Source organism: Epinephelus lanceolatus, chromosome 22, assembly GCF_041903045.1.
Source record: "Epinephelus lanceolatus isolate andai-2023 chromosome 22, ASM4190304v1, whole genome shotgun sequence".
NCBI lineage: Eukaryota > Metazoa > Chordata > Actinopteri > Perciformes > Serranidae > Epinephelus > Epinephelus lanceolatus.
Window position 1 is genome coordinate 7611159 of NC_135755.1, and position 17726 is coordinate 7628884.

Below are 17726 nucleotides of genomic sequence, written 5' to 3' on the forward strand. Positions count from 1 at the left end.
CCTCCTTCCATCCATATCCCACCTGCCCCTTTACTCAATATCCCACCTGTCCAGGTTGCAGGCGAATACAAACTGCTGGGACTCTGAGGTTTGGGGAGTTTTGCGATCAGCTTTGCCTCTTCTCAGAAACTTACGGCTCAACTTACCCCTGTTCAAATTGCTCAACTTACCCCATAGCTACCATATTGGTTTTATTAGCCCCCACAGCTAAAATGGTGCACTTTCATGCTAGCTGCACTACCTCATTTTGTAGTTAATAGACACCACAATTGATGTATAAAACAAATTAAAAAATATCTATTTTGGTCTAAACACAATCCCCATGAAACTTATGAGAGACTAAATTCACTTTCATGAGTGAAAAATGCTTTTTTGGACATAAAGCTCTAACCACTCAATCCATGTGGTTCTTACCTTCACAGACTCCATAAAATGATGCCTTCCTCCTAAATATTTGGTCACATGCTCAATTTTATTTACGGTCTCCTAGCAACAAGGGGTGGCTCAACTTACCCTTTGGCCCAACTTACCCAAGTCTCACCTACTTGTCTAAGCTGATAATAATTTATGCAAACAAGCGCGTCAAGGCGCTCACAGCATGAGTCAGTGTGTCGCATCAAACTCTCTTATCGGCGATAAGAGAGTTTGATGCGACACACTGACTCTATAGACCCCCCATAATTGCGTCTCTGTTCAGTGAAGACTCCCTAGCAACGGAGCAGCAGAGCAGTGGTGATACCTCAAGAAATACACAGCAGAAATTTGTTGATTGACCAATCAGAATCAAGTATTTAAGAGTGCCATGTTCTAAAAGTGTTACAATGAAAAGTCTTTCTTTTAATAAGGTCTTATAGTAAAGACAGTTTTTATTGATCTCTGTGTGTTGTTGCCTTCATTGTTCATTATGTCATTGTTACTAGTGTGCTCACTGATCCATTCAATGTTTTAAAGATGTCTTTATACATGTCCTGTGTGCAGCTTAAGCTAAGCACAGAGAGAGCAAAACTATCAGCACTGAATCAAATATAATACAGTTTGAACTTCACTCTCCTGTGGAGGTTTCACAAAGTAGCTTGAATGTAAAATCATCTATTTCCAACCTGATGTTGCTGCTGTAACATCCAAACAGCCTCCTCCTCTAGCAGCCATACCTGGGGCCTCATGTAGAAAACTGTGCGCAGAATCCACACTAAATGTTTGCCTAAGTACCAATGAGGAAATGTACCTATGCCCAAACAATACTCTGATCAGTGGTTCTTTACGGTAAATCACAGCAACGACCAAGAGGAAAACCAAGAAGGAGGACAAATGTCTGGGCTCCAAACATTCTCGCCTCATCAGATATCCGTTACGTCTTCTCCCTGATACCTGGCCATTGTTGCTTTAGTTGAATTAAGTGCATACTGTTGTAATGCAGGACAAAGGGAATCTCTCAGATAAACTAACAGCAGAAGGTGTTTGTGATCATCAGTAACATTTAAAGAGCCTGATGGTCTAAATGATCACAGCTGTAACCTGCAGACAGGTGAGCATTTCTAAACAACAAGAGCTCCCTCTGCTGCTCTTTGTCATTAATACACCTGTTAGCAACAGGCAGATCTGAGGAGTCTTCAGTGAACACAAAGGCTTCATTGCATCCAAGTACATGATGAAGTGTAAAAGGAGGAAGAAGAACATTTATGGGTGGAAATGTTTTCACTCTTGGTTCCAGGCTTGCCTGAAATATCAGCTGCTGCAGACTCCAGTCAGGACCAGTCACAAAGGATTACATCATCATATGAGCTCAAGGTGACAAATGTTGGGAGGACCATCACCAGGTCAACTTGTGTAACATGTCACAGATGTAAACAGCCCACTGTATCAGCCAATAGCAGCGGCCTGTCAGGCTTTAATAGAGGAGGTGCAGCTGCTTTCCATTCAGGATTTTTTGAAACTGTCATATCTTATTATTCTGTTATTAAAACTGCTTTACATTTTCTGAAGAGTGCATTATGACTTGTTTAGGACTCGAATCTCAAGGTGTATGACTCGGGACCTGACTCGTGTTTTGCCTGTCTTGATTTGGGACTTGAGTGCAGAAACTTGAGCCTGACTTTCAGACAGTGACTTCATCCCACCCCACTCTGCCACATGCCACAGGCTCATGATCTACTGCAGTGTGCAGTTAAATGGTTCAGTGGCAGCATGTGCAGTGGGGTCAAGAGTCAATCCAAAATGTAGCTAAGAAATATGTTACTATACTGAAAAACATTTTCATCAAATCATACTCTACATCATGCATGATAATGTATGCATATAAAAAGAAATGTTCCAGAGTTTGATATAAAAACTTTTATTTTTGTATCAGAAATGACAGAATAAAATGTGCTGGTGGATGGGTCCAACAAACACAGTTTATTTTGAAAGAGACTGTGTGTAAACGGTTCATTCATAACAGTAACAGCAGCCTCATGACAGAGAGAGGTATATGAGTAGTGATTCGTAAAAGACTACTGTATTACAGTAACCTAATATTGGTAATTTGAGGTAGTCAGACCAAATCTGACAACTTTAAAAACAACAGAAAGGATGGCTTAAACCAGTGGTTCTCAATTGGTGGGTCACGGTCCAAAACTGGGTCAAGGGTCCATTCTGAATGGGCCCCAAGTGCAGTTTTATGCTGCACAGTGACGGCAACGGACTGCTACTTGACAGAGACAGCAAACTATATGTTCATGAGATGGCCAAACACAAGGACCTTCAACTAATAACTGAGGAGAAATATAAACCCTGTGGCTGGACCAGTTGGGAACCACTGGCTTTCTTGGCCACTCCTTCCTCTCAGTCACACACTGCCTCTCTCTCTCTCACACACACACACCTCCCTCACACTCTCTGACTTTCACTTTCACTTTCTCACGTTGTCCTTAAAGCAGCCTGAAGGTGGCAGCAAAGGATCACTAGGCTACTTGGGACTGTACATTTAGTACATGTAGTCACGCTCTTTGGGCCATTCTTGAACAGTTTCTGCTGTGTGACATGACTTGATTATAGATTATGACATTTCCAAAATGATCAGTTTATAGGAAATAATCACGTGACATTTATCTATTGATTGTAGAAAATGACATTGTTTGTACATGTATTCATATTGAATCCAGTCATTCTACATGTCTCTATGAATGTGTTTGAAACTTGAGTTGGAGCATCCATCACAGTGAACATCATGTCTCATCATGTGTTATACTGTAGCTGTCACAGCTGTGTGCTCATGCAGTTCAAAGTGCACACTGAGTAGCACACAAACACATTCAATATGGAAAGTTCCAACTTTGAATCATGCACTGTTTTAATGTGACGTTTTCTAATCATGTGTTGAGATCCACACTTATATTTTGGATGTATAAACCTGTAGGACTCAACCCCACAACACTGAAATGACACATTTGAAGCTTTGATTCAAGTATTGATTTGTGTTTTTATTGTTATTGATGATTTTTAAATTGTTTCCTAAGTTCAGCTGAATGTTTTTATTCTGTTGCAAGAATGTTTTACTGACAAGTTGAATCACTCAGTGAATGTGAGTCACTCTTAATTCAAATACGAAGCAAAGAGCTCCCTCTGCTGCTCTTTGTCATTAATACACCTGTTAGCAGCTCAGAGCTTTTCACTCAGCTCACACACAATGAAAGAAGGACAGTTAATAACAGTTAATAACAGACAGTAAAATGTTCATGATGTCATTTGGTGATTTATTTCAACCACAGAAAAAATGCTCAGACAAAAATGGAAACAGCAACATTTTTATTTATGTTTATTTTCAAAAGATGACAACATATTTAACAGTGTGCTGCTACTCTTGACAACATGAACATGGACCTGGACGTGGTCTGGGTCATCCTGAACAAGCATTTTGTTTAGTGGAAGGTAAAAGATTATTTATTGTTGATCATTTCAATTTAGAGCTCCTTTTAAAAAGAGTAGAGGAGAAAAACTTCAATATTTTGTGACTGAAAGTCATATAATGTGCAATACAGTGCACTGTTTATTTGGTATATCAATGAGAGAAACAGGGGAGAAAGCATTGCTCACAAACGTCTCTGTCACCACCCGTACCGTAATACCACGAATAGACAAGCATCAAACGGAGTATGACGGTAGACTGACCTGGACATCTGACATGATCGCAGCTATTTTCTAATCTGCGTCGACGGTGAATTCAAATGTTGCTCAGTCAAACTAACAACAGTAAATGAAGCACAGCTGATGGACACAATTAAAAAAAGACAAAGGCTGAATTATACAATATGTTTGACTTACTTAGGTGTTTGAAGACGAGAGCTGTCCCCCTGTCTGTCTCCTGGACACTAAATGTTTGACATGAGGAAGTATCTGTTTGTAACTTCATCAGCTCAACTCGTGACAGACTCAATCAGCTGAGAGACTTTTAGTCACTTTGTGTTTATGAAGATAATAATCCTTCAATAAGTCTAATCAAATCATCTTTACAGTGAAACATAAAGAAAAGTTTGTATTCAACTTGATTAGATTAGTGGAGAGCAGAGAGTTTCCCATCATGCACTGTGGTCGGTGGAGAGAAGCTGCTTGTGAAAAGTGCAGCTGCCTTCACTTTATGATTTTAATATGAAGACTCAGAGAGATTTAGAGGAAGACTTCAACTAACACTCACAACATGAACCAATGAGGGACTTTAATGCCACACCGGGACTCAACCATCGACGACTCCCCTGTATGATGTCTCGGTGTGTTATAACTTCAAATTTTTTGGCTCAGCTTTCTTTGCACATCTGAACATCTCTGATGGGCAGATAAGACCTTGTAAGACAGTGTGTTGTCTGTTATCGTCTGCATGTGTATCAATTTAGTGCTAAGAACATGATAAGATATGCCTGAAAAGAGTGGGATTATGAATGTGTTTGTACTTCTTAAAAATACAAGAGTCGGCAGCGCGTTGACAGTTTATGTGAATAGAGGACTCTTGACATCAACTCAGGGAATGCTGCTGTCCCTTTTTCACAGCTCTTAAAATTTTCTGAAGCCATCCAAGGTAATGTGTGAATGTGTTGATGTTGGTGTTGTCATGATGTGAATCCTGTTGTACAGATTTCCTATGTGAGGATTGGTGGATTAGACAAGATGTTAACAGATAATAATGTGCTGGCTTCTCTCAGTAAAGAGACAATTCAACAACAAGACTTTAACAGACATGTGATTGATTGAAGACAGATCATCCTAAAAGCTGATCCACCTAAAAAGCTCCTCTATGTGACTTTAAACAACAGCTGCAACATTTCGGAAAGAGACACACTTTCTATTTGTCTTTAACTTTGAATATTTTCTCTTGTCTATTGTTTATAAGGGAGCACAGCATTTATTTTCATTTCATAGAATTCACTTGACAGCTTTATTTGCACTTTGATTCTCTTTCCTTTATATGCAGGCACATTGACTCATGGAACATGTTTATCTGAGCTGCAGGTTCACACTTTAGGATTTTCTGCACTCCTGGCTCGTATTCACACAACATACTGTACTTTGCAGCCCACTGGCGCCACCTGTGGGCGAAAATATTACATGAAGGTTTAGAAAATTATTTAAATGAAATTAAAACTTTGATCTCATGTGTTTGTGACTCTTCACCTCTGTCTCCTCTCACAGGGAGAAGATGATGTGCATCATCCTGCTGCTCATCAACCTGCCCTCCTGTGTCTGTGGTTAGTTTACACCTTCACTTTATTATCCACAAACACTAAAGACTAAACACACTGTCAGACTGTTGATTTTTGCTATCATGTATTACCTGTGGTATCTTTCAGCTCTTTAGTTTTGCAGCCTTCCAGCTTTGTTGTAAATAAGAGCACACTGTTATTCAGTCAATCAGTCAAACTCTCCACACAAACATCTATGGATGGAGTTTAAAGGCTCACATGTTAAAGTTGTCACTTTGTCTGCTCCTCACTTTCCCTCTCTGTCTCCTCAACAGGAACATTTGTAGTCAATGTGACACAGACCTCCTATCAGGCAGAGGAGAACCACAACATCACACTGGAATTCACCTTCACAACCAAAATTGACAGCTCCCTCCACTCCCTTTATATCTACTGTCAACTGTTAACTGATCTCAGAGCCTCAGGTCTGTTTCATCTACATGGAGGTGTTGAGGTCCTAACAGATGAACAGTTTACAGGACGAGTCCAGTGTGACAAAGACGTCCTCAGAGAGGGACGACTCAGACTTCATGTGTCCAGACTCAGGACTGATGACTCGGGTCAGATCCTGTGTGATGTGGACACAAATTATGGCAGCAGCACTGCTACATGTCGGCTCAATGTCACTGGTAAGTTGATTCAGTAGAAGAACCAGAGGCTGTTTTTCTGTTTGAACTTGAAAAGATGCAGAATAGGATCATATTCCAGCTCTTTTTAAACTAAAAACAGGTTTTCTCCCTGTCAGTCTGCTGAGCTTATTTTCTGTCCTTTGCAGCAGCTGCTGATGAGCCCAAACCTCAGAGACCAACAGAGAGTCCACAACCAGAGAGTCCACAACCAGAGAGTCCACAACCAGAGAGTCGGGGAAGGATCGGCCTCTATGTTGGACTGACAGCAGCAGCTCTACTGACTCTCTGTGTCGGACTCTGTTTTGCCTTCAAAGCTCATTTTGCTAAATCTGCTGATAAGAGAGATCATTTCTGTGCAGTCGTGTAGACGTTGAGTTTGTCAGAGGAACAGCCCATCAGGACTAACAGGACTCTGTGTGGAGGACCCTCTGTGAATGAGTCATCAGAGCATAAAGTCATGGTCCTAAAAACACCAGACAAACTCTGAGACTCTCTCCCTCCAACATCTGTGTCAGAAACTACATGTGATGTGAAATATATATTTTTATGCAGCAGCTGTTATCAATCATGTGTCTTAAAAACATTCTTGAATCAACAAGACGACAGAATTCTGAGAGAATTGTACGTTCATTAATAATCTTCTGCCGACTGATGGTTATTGTTATAATGTAAAATGTATTGTGTTCAGTTTATAATGTGTACATAGTGTAAATAAATCTATATTTATAAGAGAAACCTTGTTATGACTCTTGTGTGTGTAAATCTGTTCATATCAGACAACTGTGTGTTTTCAAGAACTAAAAGAATTCAACAACAACAACAAAGATAATTATAATGAACTTTATTGCCTCTGAAAACAGTTACAAATTACTGCTTTACATGTTGCATTAATGATGAGGAAATAACTTTATAATGTGACGTGGTGTTTTTCTACAACCACAGAAACAAAGAAATGTAATGAAAGAACATGTGAGGCACAAAACTGTAAACTCTTTAATCCTCACTGTTATAAAGTGAATTTGATCAGGTCAACTTTCCATAAATACCAAAGACACCACATGTATATCAATGGTTTACATTCTCAGTACAAACAGTGTTAATGTTGATGGTATTCAGGTGAAAAGAGGAAGAAAGTGATGAAGATTTGTCAGAGAGCACTCATCTAGTTTAACCACTGGCGCCACCCTGTGGCAGAAACATGTTACACCCCACCCTTAGGCGGCCCTATGAGGCGACCCTATGACTCCAACACTGACCCACAATAATCAGTGGGATTTATTAGAATGCAAACAAGCAAGGACCAGCAGTCCAAACACCACAGGCCTCTCTCCTCTGCTGCAGGCACAGGAGCTCTTCAGCACCTCCTCCATGGCAGGTGTGCTGCACCTCGTTAACTAATGCAGCACACCTGGGCAGATCTGCAAGAGAGGGAAAAGGGACAGCAGCAGAGAATACACACACACACACACACACACACACACACAGCTGTAACACCCCCACCCTTAAAACAATGAATAAATGGATGTCAGCTGCAGGAAGGGAGAGACCAAGTGAACACATGAGGCAGCTTTTATAGCCTGGTGTTGGGAAATGACAGTTAACATCACCTCACAAGTTCTGCTTAAACATCCTAACAGTCACCACCTGCACCAGTGTCTGGACAGTGTTTGGTCCAAGCACCAAAGACTTGAGCACAAATCATCTGTTAATCTGTTGCACCCATATTCTGTATTAAACTTTGTCTTTACTTCATCCGTCTGTGTCTCTCCTTATTGAAATGTGAGCAGCGTTGGTTGTCATAGAATCAACAGTAAATTCATTCTGTGATATCAGACTGTCAATTTAAAGCCCTGCCTTCAAAATGTTCCTGAACAGATGAGTAAAAAATTAATTTTAAGTAATGATAGTTCGACAAGAAAAACTTGGCATCAAGTCAAAAACTGGCATTTAAAGGGATAAAATTCTGAAAATAAATGAACATTTGGTAGTTATGATCAGCTGACGTTTGTTGAAAAAATAACTCAGTAAAAGTGGAAAATTATGTATAATAATTTAAGGCAATTTTAGTATGGGGTATTTTTGTCAAGAGGAAATTTAAATTAAATTAAACAAAAAAAAAACAAAAAAAATTAAAATTTCCATCTAAAAACATCAGTGAAATGTAAAAAAAGACATTTAAAGGGTTAAATGTAAAAAAAAGAATGATTATTTGGTAGCTATGATAAGAACTCATGGCAGTTTTTTTTTGATGCGGACCTTTTTGTCCATGAATGACACCAGAGGAACTTTTTTTAAAGGCTGCACTGGTGTTAAAAGCATCTTCACTTCAGTACAACTCATAATGTACTAATAATCTATTCCCTTTGCATCAACAGTGACTGTCATTACAGTACACCTGAAGTCTGAGCCAGCAGCAGCAACAAGCTCACTGTTGTGAACATGTCAGGACAGGAACTAACAGCAGTGGCACCATGAAGACAACCAGCACAAACTCAGCTGCAGTGTTTCTGATTTCTCTGCTTCACTTGCTAACGTTACAGCAGGGCGGCAAACACAAGAGCCAGCTCTGTCCTCATCAGCCTGAGCTCTCTTCAGAGCCCAGCAGGGAGAAGCACCACATCAAGACAACTGAAACACTTGACTCAAAGGCTGGTGCACACAACTCCAAGGTCCAGAGCCGCCTCAGCAGGTAGAGTCTGCTTTGACCTTTCTTGTACAGTGCTGTTATGTGATTGGTCCGGTCCAATTTGTTGTTAAGATGAACACCCAGGTATTTATAAGATGTCACCATCTCAATGTCCTTTCCCTGGATGTTCACCGGTGTTGGGGGGAGGAGTCTGCGCCTGTGGAAATCCACCACCAGCTCTTTGGTTTTCCCCGCGTTGATCTGAAGGTGGCTCCTCAGGCACCAGTCCACAAAGTCCTGGTTCAGTTCTCTGTACTAGAAAATTAGTAGAAAATTCTCAGGCATCCAGGTTCTGGGAATCATAAGTGCTATATCACAGGCAACGGGACTTGCTTGAGTTCAGCTGTCTGTTATTTGCTGTCCCTCTGTCATTGTATGTGACCCTTCAGAAAGGCTCTGAGGAGCCAACACTGGTATTTATGATAATGACCACCAGAGGGAGCTCTTTACTGAAGTCTTGTTAAAGTACATTGTTGAGGATTTTTCCTAATAAATCGTTTTGGAATCAAAATAAATAAAAACTTTGCTATTTATAATTTTGTCTGAACATTTATATTCTGTGGTTGGAGTAAAACACCAGCTCACGTTATAATTTTTTCACAGAGTAATAAACACATGGGCTCATCATCGCATCGCTTGAACCACAAAGAATATTTCTTTATCTGCACATGCTCATTCATCCATCAGCCACAGGTCATGACATCAGTCGTAGAGGTCACACTCACACAATCATAGCCTATGTATTTGTTGTTGATGAACTCTGTTAGTTCTTAATCAATGTTTAGCATCTGCTATTAAAAATGTACACACAGAAGAGTCCTAACAATATATCTCTTTATTTACAACATGTACACATTATAAACTGTGCATTAATAAAGGCAGTGCATTGTGACAATATGCATTATAATACTGATGACTGACAACAGCTGGAGGGAGAACAGAGAGATCATTGACTGAAACCTCCTACAGCTGAGTCTGAATGATAAACACTGTTTACACTGACATTAGTTATTTCTGGTGGAATAACTTCATGAAACAAACCCAAAGAAACATGAACACCAGTTCATAGAAATACTGTTGGGGTAGCTAGCACACAGATGTGCTACTAAAAGGTGGAGCTGTGAACACTGCAGTCTGATTGGTCAGTAGAGGACGGTCACTCTGCTCAGGGCTGAGTTGTGTCTGGTTTTGAGGCTCATGTAACCACTGTTCATACTGTGGAGAGTTTTATTAGTAAACTGTAACTATAAAATGAAAGGATGTTTTGCTGCCTCTCACAGCAGCTGGAGTCTGAGAACAAATAACTTCATTCACTGGGCCGACTGCCGGAGACTTTTAAGGTGGAACGTTAACTTGTAATGTTACTCAATGCATGAGTTGATGACGTGAATCCATCAGCACACCTTAAATTTCACTGTGACAACTTTGACCATCACTTTAGTTTGTATATGACACACACTTTTAGTAATGAGTGGATCTGCAAGCGTTTATATAAATTAATTTCAGCCAGGTTATGTGAACTGTAGATATTCTAATCCTCACTTGGAGAAGAAGAAGAAAAGCATTGCAGAGTGTTGTTCCTGTGGGCTACAGCAACACTAAACCCCTGAGCTTGCCTGAGAAGGACGAAATGCACAAAGCTGCTGTTTTTAAATATCCCATGGAGAGAGACTCTCACTGCAGCCTGTTCTGTGGACGATAAACCAGGTGCACACTGATAAAGGAGGAAATACAGTGAGTGACTGTTTGCAGTGGAAACACGAGGGTCTAGGTACCATATCTGAGGGGTACCTTCAGTTCCAAAAATACCACACCGAAAGTGTCTTTCTGGTTACAGTCTGGACTGAGTGCGTCCATCACATAGCCACTGTGTGGCTTAGAGGGCACTTCTCCAGACGTATTCTAAAACAACTATAGGCTAAGCAGAATCCAAAACAGAGATACACTAGAGCTGTGGGTATTAGGCTAACAACGAAGACGATCATCCCCCAATCCTCTGGTTGTGGACTGTCTGATGGTGGAGTCTTTGTTGGTCTTTGAGATCTGGGCTCATCAGCAGCTGCTGCAAAGGACAGATAGTAAAATGTAAGTGACTGAAGCACAATCATTACTCAAACAGTGAAACAGGAAACAATTCAGCACCATTATGTGATTGGTTCACTACCTCACTGAGCTAAAACGTGCAGATTAAAGATGAAAGTGAAGTTTTACTTGATACAACTGTGAGCAGAAATTCAGCCAGACAAAACCTCCTAAAAGTTCTTTAATGTTTGAGTAACTGATTTAAATATCTAACCTTGTGCTACAACATCAAAAATCTAAACATTCTGTGCTTCAAGCTTCTCAGCCCTTAAATGAGCTTAACTTTGAGTCTAAATAAAATATAAACAGGTGAATAAAAAAAATTCAACCCCCGCTTGCTGTGGGGTTGCTGCTCGCTGTCAATGAGCAAAATGCCGTCTGCTTACAAATCAGTCATTGTGAGGTGTCTTCCACTGTGCACAGGATTGTGGGTCAGAATAGCCTGGAAAAGCATGCACTGTGAAATGTGACCTGACACAGTGGAGCATCCTGGTGTTTTTGGCAAACTGCATTTGACATACCATGTGTTGGGACACAGGCCATTTTCTAGTATACTAAATGGTGTCGTTGTGTTGGTACTGGAACTCACAGTTAGTCTTTACTGAGTTACTGAATCAATTTACCAGTGACATTGAGCCGACATGTAGCAGCGCTCCCACCATAATGTGTGGACACATCACACATATACAGTCCTGAGTCATCAGTCCTGAATCTGGACACATGAAGTCTGAGTCGTCCCTCTCTGAGGACGTCTTTGTCACACTGGACTCGTCCTGTAAACTGTTCATCCTGAGACTCTGGGACCTCAACACCTCCATGTAGATGAAACAGGACTGAGGCTCTGAGATCAGTTAACAGTTCACAGTAGATAAAAAGGGACTTGAGGGAGTTGCCAGTTTTAGTCGTGAACATCCACTCCAGTGTGATGTTGTGGTTCTCCTCTGCCTGATAGGAGGTCTGTGTCACATTGACTACAAATGTTCCTGTTGAGGAGACAGAGAGGGAAAGTGAGGAGCAGACAAAGTGACAACTTTAACATGTGAGCCTTTAAACTCCATCTATAGATGTTTGTGTGGAGAGTTTGACTGATTGACTGAATAACAGTGTGCTCTTATTTACAACAAAGTTGGAAGGCTGCAAAACTAAAGAGCTGAAAGATACCACAGGTAATACATGATAGCAAAAATCAACAGTCTGACAGTGTGTTTAGTCTTTAGTGTTTGTGGATAATAAAGTGAAGGTGTAAACTAACCACAGACACAGGAGGTCAGGTTGATGAGCAGCAGGATGATGCACATCATCTTCTCCCTGTGAGAGGAGACAGAGGTGAAGAGTCACAAACACATGAGATCACAGTTTTAGTTTAATTTCAATAACTTTCTAAACCGCAGTAATATATTTCTGCCACAAGATGACGCCAGTGGGCTGCAAAGTACAGTATGTTGTGTGAATACGAGCCAGGAGTGCAGAAAATCCTAAAGTGTGAACCTGCAGCTCAGATAAACATGTTCCATGAGTCAATGTGCCTGCATATAAAGGAAAGAGAATCAAAGTGCAAATAAAGCTGTCAAGTGAATTCTATGAAATGAAAATAAATGCTGTGCTCCCTTATAAACAATAGACAAGAGAAAATATTCAAAGTTAAAGACAAATAGAAAGTGTGTCTCTTTCCTAAATGTTGCAGCTGTTGTTTAAAGTCACATAGAGGAGCTTTTTAGGTGGATCAGCTTTTAGGATGATCTGTCTTCAATCAATCACATGTCTGTTAAAGTCTTGTTGTTGAATTGTCTCTTTACTGAGAGAAGCCAGCACATTATTATCTGTTAACATCTTGTCTAATCCACCAATCCTCACATAGGAAATCTGTACAACAGGATTCACATCATGACAACACCAACATCAACACATTCACACAATACCTTAGACGGCTTCAGGAGAGTCCACTCTCGAAATTAAGTCATTGCTGACATGGGATGCTTTCATGAACAATAACAAGCGGAAATGTGCTCCTTACATTGACGGGGAAGAAGTATGGTGTATACCTTAATAACATTGCATCAGCCGTGCGTTCCATCAAGGAAATACACCAATGATCTCTCTACTTGTTGTAGGCCCCACCCCAAAAACATGGGAAGTTGTAAAGTGTCAGAGACATCATGATGGGCGGTCCTACATTACAAAATCATTCGTCAATTCATGTTGTGAGTGTTAGTTGAAGTCTTCCTCTAAATCTCTCTGAGTCTTCATATTAAAATCATAAAGTGAAGGCAGCTGCAGTTTTCACAAGCAGCTTCTCTCCACCGACCACAGTGCATGATGGGAAACTCTCTGCTCTCCACTAATCTAATCAAGTTGAATGCAAACTTTTCTTTATGTTTCACTGTAAAGATTTATATATTAATTGTGAGAGGAGAAATAATCTCAGAGCCTCAGTCCTGTTTCATCTACATGGAGGTGTTGAGGTCCCAGAGTCTCAGGATGAACAGTTTACAGGACGAGTCCAGTGTGACAAAGACGTCCTCAGAGAGGGACGACTCAGACTTCATGTGTCCAGACTCAGGACTGATGACTCAGGACCGTATATGTGTGAAGTGTTCACACATTATGGTGGGAGCGCTGCTACATGTCGGCTCAATGTCACTGGTAAATTGATTCAGTAGAACTTTATGAACAAGTTTATGATCAATAAGAACCTGAGAAGAAAAGTGTTGTGAACTTGTGTTATCAACAATCCTCACCTTCTTGCAGTATCTGTGAAATATGTTACAACTTAATCTGTTGTGGATATTTAGTTTTCTTTGTTAGTCAAATGTTTTTTCTTCACATGAATGACACAGATTTGTTTGGTCTCTTTACAGCAGCGAGGGATCGACCTGAACCTCAGACACCAAACACAACAAGTCGTCCACAGCCAGAGAGTCGAGGAAGGATCGGCCTTTACTGTGGACTGGCAGCAGCAGCTCTACTGAGTGTTTGATTCTGTGTATTAATTCACCTTCAGTCCAGAAAACAAGATTTGTGCTCAGACTCCAGTGGAGGATTTAAGAAAAGTTCATCAGATGATGAGAGGAAACAGTTTGATCAGGAATGTTATGGAGACAAAACTGTTAGAATTACATTTTATATCACAGAGACACAGAAAACGTGACGTTCACACTGACTGTCAGGTGATAAAACTGTATATCAGGACACATCAAACACACCAACAGGTAACCATAGCAACAGCTTTAATGCTTTACATGTCACACATGAGTAAAATGACTGCAAACAATTTGTGAGAGGTGATGATGATGTGAACTGAAGACTCTTCACATCTGCCTGTTGTGATGTGTGTGTCTCTGTGTCGGACTCTGCTTTGCCTTCAAAGATTCTTTCACTAAATGACCTGATGAGAAAGGAAACATCTGTGCAGTTGTGTAGACGTTGAGTTTGTCAGAGGAACAGCCCATCAGGACTAACAGGACTCTGCTCTGTGAATGAGTCATCAGAGCACTGATCCACATTTGACTCTTAAACTCTGAGACTGTCTCACTCCAAATTCTGATTTAAGCACCAGAAATACTTGTTTATTGAACATTTGTTGCTTTTATATATTTATTTATTTATATTATTTATTTAATTGCTCAAATTCTTTCAAAACAGCATTATTCAATATATTATTACATTTATCATTGATCTCTATGTGCTGTTGTTTTTCTGTCAGAATAAAGTGTTACAATGAAAAGTTTCTTTTAATAAGGTCTTATAGTAAAGACCGTTTTATTGATCTCTGTGTGTTGTTGCCTTCATTGTTCATTGTGTCATTGTTACTAGTGTGCTCACTGATCCATTCAATGTTTTAAAGATGTCTTTATACATGTCCTGTGTGCAGCTTAAGCTAAGCACAGAGAGAGCAAAACTATCAGCACTGAATCAAATATAATACAGTTTGAACTTCACTCTCCTGTGGAGGTTTCACAAAGTAGCTTGAATGTAAAAACATCTATTTCCAACCTGATGTTGCTGCTGTAACATCCAAACAGCCTCCTCCTCTAGCACCAAGAGGAAAACCAAGAAGGAGGACAAATGTCTGGGCTCCAAACATTCTCGCCTCATCAGATATCCGTTACGTCTTCTCCCTGATACCTGGCCATTGTTGTTTTAGTTGAATTAAGTGCATACTGTTGTAATGCAGGACAAAGGGAATCTCTCAGATAAACTAACAGCAGAAGGTGTTTGTGATCATCAGTAACATTTAAAGAGCCTGATGGTCTAAATGATCACAGCTGTAACCTGCAGACAGGTGAGCATTTCTAAACAACAAGAGCTCCCTCTGCTGCTCTTTGTCATTAATACACCTGTTAGCAACAGGCAGATCTGAGGAGTCTTCAGTGAACACAAAGGCTTCATTGCATCCAAGTACATGATGAAGTGTAAAAGGAGGAAGAAGAACATTTATGGGTGGAAATGTTTTCACTCTTGGTTCCAGGCTTGCCTGAAATATCAGCTGCTGCAGACTCCAGTCAGGACCAGTCACAAAGGATTACATCATCATATGAGCTCAAGGTGACAAATGTTGGGAGGACCATCACCAGGTCAACTTGTGTAACATGTCACAGATGTAAACAGCCCACTGTATCAGCCAATAGCAGCGGCCTGTCAGGCTTTAATAGAGGAGGTGCAGCTGCTTTCCATTCAGGATTTTTTGAAACTGTCATATCTTATTATTCTGTTATTAAAACTGCTTTACATTTTCTGAAGAGTGCATTATGACTTGTTTAGGACTCGAATCTCAAGGTGTATGACTCGGGACCTGACTCGTGTTTTGCCTGTCTTGATTTGGGACTTGAGTGCAGAAACTTGAGCCTGACTTTCAGACAGTGACTTCATCCCACCCCACTCTGCCACATGCCACAGGCTCATGATCTACTGCAGTGTGCAGTTAAATGGTTCAGTGGCAGCATGTGCAGTGGGGTCAAGAGTCAATCCAAAATGTAGCTAAGAAATATGTTACTATACTGAAAAACATTTGCATCATATCATACTCTACATCATGCATGATAATGTATGCATATAAAAAGAAATGTTCCAGAGTTTGATATAAAAACTTTTATTTTTGTATCAGAAATGACAGAATAAAATGTGCTGGTGGATGGGTCCAACAAACACAGTTTATTTTGAAAGAGACTGTGTGTAAATGGTTCATTCATAACAGTAACAGCAGCCTCATGACAGAGAGAGGTATATGAGTCGTGATTCGTAAAAGACTACTGTATTACAGTAACCTAATATTGGTAATTTGAGGTAGTCAGACCAAATCTGACAACTTTAAAAACAACAGAAAGGATGGCTTAAACCAGTGGTTCTCAATTGGTGGGTCACGGTCCAAAACTGGGTCAAGGGTCCATTCTGAATGGGCCCCAAGTGCAGTTTTATGCTGCACAGTGACGGCAACGGACTGCTACTTGACAGAGACAGCAAACTATATGTTCATGAGATGGCCAAACACAAGGACCTTCAACTAATAACTGAGGAGAAATATAAACCCTGTGGCTGGACCAGTTGGGAACCACTGGCTTTCTTGGCCACTCCTTCCTCTCAGTCACACACTGCCTCTCTCTCTCTCACACACACACACCTCCCTCACACTCTCTGACTTTCACTTTCACTTTCTCACGTTGTTCTTAAAGCAGCCTGAAGGTGGCAGCAAAGGATCACTAGGCTACTTGGGACTGTACATTTAGTACATGTAGTCACGCTCTTTGGGCCATTCTTGAACAGTTTCTGCTGTGTGACATGACTTGATTATAGATTATGACATTTCCAAAATGATCAGTTTATAGGAAATAATCACGTGACATTTATCTATTGATTGTAGAAAATGACATTGTTTGTACATGTATTCATATTGAATCCAGTCATTCTACATGTCTCTATGAATGTGTTTGAAACTTGAGTTGGAGCATCCATCACAGTGAACATCATGTCTCATCATGTGTTATACTGTAGCTGTCACAGCTGTGTGCTCATGCAGTTCAAAGTGCACACTGAGTAGCACACAAACACATTCAATATGGAAAGTTCCAACTTTGAATCATGCACTGTTTTAATGTGACGTTTTCTAATCATGTGTTGAGATCCACACTTATATTTTGGATGTATAAACCTGTAGGACTCAACCCCACAACACTGAAATGACACATTTGAAGCTTTGATTCAAGTATTGATTTGTGTTTTTATTGTTATTGATGATTTTTAAATTGTTTCCTAAGTTCAGCTGAATGTTTTTATTCTGTTGCAAGAATGTTTTACTGACAAGTTGAATCACTCAGTGAATGTGAGTCACTCTTAATTCAAATACGAAGCAAAGAGCTCCCTCTGCTGCTCTTTGTCATTAATACACCTGTTAGCAGCTCAGAGCTTTTCACTCAGCTCACACACAATGAAAGAAGGACAGTTAATAACAGTTAATAACAGACAGTAAAATGTTCATGATGTCATTTGGTGATTTATTTCAACCACAGAAAAAATGCTCAGACAAAAATGGAAACAGCAACATTTTTATTTATGTTTATTTTCAAAAGATGACAACATATTTAACAGTGTGCTGCTACTCTTGACAACATGAACATGGACCTGGAC

At 40.2% G+C, this 17726-nt stretch overlaps 2 protein-coding genes across 2 annotated transcripts; one reads left to right on the forward strand and one right to left on the reverse strand.

The window, feature by feature from the left end:
• Positions 1-5660: 5660 nt before the first annotated feature.
• LOC144459881 (uncharacterized) lies at positions 5661-7072 on the forward strand. Its single transcript, XM_078164681.1, has 3 exons — positions 5661-5714; positions 5984-6337; positions 6484-7072. The coding sequence occupies exons 1-3, from the start codon at positions 5666-5668 to the stop codon at positions 6702-6704; spliced, it is 624 nt and encodes a 207-aa protein (XP_078020807.1). The 5' UTR covers positions 5661-5665; the 3' UTR covers positions 6705-7072.
• A 2551-nt stretch (positions 7073-9623) lies between these two features.
• On the reverse strand, positions 9624-13267 carry LOC144459883 (uncharacterized). Its single transcript, XM_078164683.1, has 4 exons — positions 13025-13267; positions 12358-12413; positions 11729-12088; positions 9624-11085 (listed from the first exon to the last, which is right to left on the reverse strand). Exons 2-4 carry the CDS (start codon positions 12404-12406, stop codon positions 10880-10882), a joined length of 615 nt encoding a protein of 204 aa, XP_078020809.1. The 5' UTR covers positions 12407-12413; positions 13025-13267; the 3' UTR covers positions 9624-10879.
• Positions 13268-17726: the final 4459 nt, after the last annotated feature.